This window comes from Nannospalax galili, unplaced genomic scaffold (genome assembly GCF_000622305.1).
Source record: "Nannospalax galili isolate Female #2095 unplaced genomic scaffold, S.galili_v1.0 scaffold3296, whole genome shotgun sequence".
Classification (NCBI taxonomy): domain Eukaryota; kingdom Metazoa; phylum Chordata; class Mammalia; order Rodentia; family Spalacidae; genus Nannospalax; species Nannospalax galili.
In genome coordinates this window covers 129726-132613 of record NW_008337641.1, presented here as the reverse complement: position 1 = coordinate 132613, position 2888 = coordinate 129726, and the positions used below count along the sequence as shown (strand labels likewise).

Sequence of the window (2888 nt, the reverse complement as noted above, 5' to 3'; positions counted from 1 at the left end):
GCTGGCCTCGAACTCACAAAGATCCACCTGCCTCTGCCTCCCAAGTTCTGGGATTAAAGGTGTGTGCCACCATGCCTGGCCTAAATAACTTTTTATATAGACTTAAGCCTAATGTCTGGGAAGTGTAATCCCTTGAACTCTTAAAGAAATAAACTGATGACTTTACTCTTTGGTTATACTTTCCTTTTGGGTGTTTAAGACCATACAGTACAGCCACTTTTGAAAGAGATGTATCTTTGCTCTGGAAATCTTTATTGAATATGTTAAAGCTGAAATGAAACGCTTCTTCTAAAAGAAATTTGTTGGTTCATTTTAAAATAAGAGTAATAAACTGCATGTTAATAAAAAACGTCCTCCAAGTTTTCAGAAGTAATTTTACTGTATATAATTAGTCAAAGTAAAACCCTGTCTGAACCTTTGCTATTTTAACATCATCCTTCACACTGATTTTTAGCATGAAGTAACTTTATTTTGGTGTGTGTGTGTGTGTGTGTGTGTGTGTGTGTGTGTAGTTGGGTGCACATGTGTGTGTGGGTACACATATATATGTACATGAGTGCAGAGTGGAGGCCAGAGGTCAACCTCAGATGTCATTCCTCAGCATATCCACCTTATTTTTGAGACTGAGTCTCCCATTGGTTGACCTGGAGCTTACTGATCAGGCTAGTCTGGATGACTAGTGAGCCTCAGAGCTTGGCCTGTCTCCACCTGCCTACTGCCGGAATTGAATTACAAGTGTGTACTACCACATCTGCTTTTTCTTTTTTTTTTTTTAAATGTAGATTTTAGGGATCCGACTTAGGTTCTATTCTGGTTTGTTTCTCCATTGCTGTGACAGAACACTCTGACCACTACCAACTTGGGGAGGAAAGGGTTTATTTATCTTACATCTCCCAGGTCACAGTTCATCAGGGAGCCCAAGGTAGGAACTCGGGGCAGGAACCTGGAGACAGGAGCTGGAGTGCAGGCCATGGAGGAACGCTGCTCACTGGCTTGTTCCCCTAGCCTCAGCTCAGTCTGCTTTCTTATGCAACAAAGGCCCACCTGCTCAGGGGTGGCACCACCCACGGTTGCCTGGGCCCTCACACATCACTCATCAAGATGATGCCCCACAGACATGGCCACAAACCAGTCCAATGGAGACAATTTCCCAATTGAGGCTCCCTCAACCCAGGTGTGTCAAGTTGACACTAAAGCTACCCAGCACAGGTTCTAATTCTTTCCTGGAAAGCACTTTACCGACCGAGCCATCAATCCAGCCCCTGATTTTATTTATTTTAAAAAATATTTTATTTATTATTTTTGCGTATGAGATTTGCCTGCATCTGTGTGCCGTGTCATGCAATACCCGCGGTGGCCAGAAGAGGGAACTGGAACCCCCCCCCCAATTTTCCTTTCTGGGTTGTGCTAAGCAAATACTTATTAAACTTTACTGTGTGTTTAGTACTTGCTGAATGCTGTTTTAAATGTCAGGAAAGTATAAATAGGCTCTTGCTCTCATTTTTGAGACACCCATGCATGAATCTCATATACATAAGACTGGAAAATGGTCCTAAAGAGTGTATAACCTAGTAGTAAATCGCTTGGTGCTCATCACAAGAGTTGTACATTCAGAGTGTGGAGATTGGTGTGCCTTGGCTTGGGTCGGGGGCAGGGGGCTTTATTGGGAAAGATAAGATGTAAAGTGATAGGGCAGAGATGTTGACCCTTCCAATCAAAGGCAAGTGAGACCAGACACTGTGGAAATGCTTTCCTTTCAAGTGTGTCATTTGAGGGTGGGGTTGAAAGAGCCGCAGACAGTATTCACTATATCCATGCCGTGTGCTAGGTGAACTGTGGACTTTTACTCTTTGTAAGAACACAAAGCCTAGGTATTATCGTTCTCATTTTACAGATAAGAGGTTTATACTGATCAGATAATACACAAGAAAGTGACTTGGACATAATATAAACCTCAGTCAGTAAGACCCCAAAGTTAAAGATCCTTTGTAGTAAACTGAGCATGGAACACGGGGACTGCAGAGATAAACAGGTAAATAATATCTCATTGGTTAGAGGAGTCTGAGAATAGGTAGATTTTGTTTTTTATTCTAAGCAATACAAAGTCTTTGCACTGCTCTTGTAGTACAATTAGAATACTCTGCAGGGGTAGGAAAGGATGTTAAGAGTGAAAATCTCTAGGCTTCAAATTCCCTTTTAGGGGAAGAAATTATCTATGATTAGTGTGTGTGTGTGTGTGTGTGTGTGTGTGTGTGTGTGTGAATACACAATATTTTCTTCCACAAAGTAGTTATTAAATAAAGACTATAACCAACATCTTTTGATACTTAGGCCAGCATTTTTTCTTGTCCAATAGAAACCCAGGGAAGTAAAAATAAGCTAGGTGGGAAAAAAATCTGAAATATTTAAGGTTTTAAGCTGATAAAACTGTTCCAGGCTGTCAGGAGTTTGGCTTGGAGAATTTGTCTCAAGCTCTTAGGGCTAAGATGGAATTTGACATGGTTAGCGTGTGTTTGGACTGCTCACTCTCAAATTCTGCTGTTACCGGTTTCTCATTCCTACCCTCAGGTATCCACCTGGACAAAGCAGTATCAAGCTGCAGCCCACCACGACATCCCTGCCATGGACCAGCTCTCCAAGTGGCTCATGGGAAACTTGCCACATGATGACAACGAGGAGAGCCTGATTCATGGAGACTTCAAGCTAGATAACATCATTTTCCACCCCAAAGAGGTACTGTAAGCTATGTTTGGATTACTTGGTATAGGTTCCATCTGAGACTCCAGTAGGAAGCAACTGCTCCCTAAAGTGCTGTGGGGCCCAGCCCAGTCCCAGTCTCCCCGACGGCTGAGACTGCTTCAACCAAAAACCCTTGAAAATGAGCCCTA

The 2888-nt window shown here is 42.6% G+C and overlaps 1 protein-coding gene across 2 annotated transcripts in view; it reads left to right on the top strand.

Moving 5' to 3' along the window:
* Acad11 (acyl-CoA dehydrogenase family member 11) overlaps window positions 1-2888 on the top strand; it is a 109465-nt gene that overhangs the window by 25166 nt on the left and 81411 nt on the right. For both annotated transcript variants that reach the window (XM_008832670.3, XM_029563362.1), the window contains exon 6: window positions 2569-2733. In XM_008832670.3, the coding sequence (XP_008830892.1) occupies window positions 2569-2733 (165 nt within the window). The remainder of the gene's footprint in view (window positions 1-2568; window positions 2734-2888) is intronic.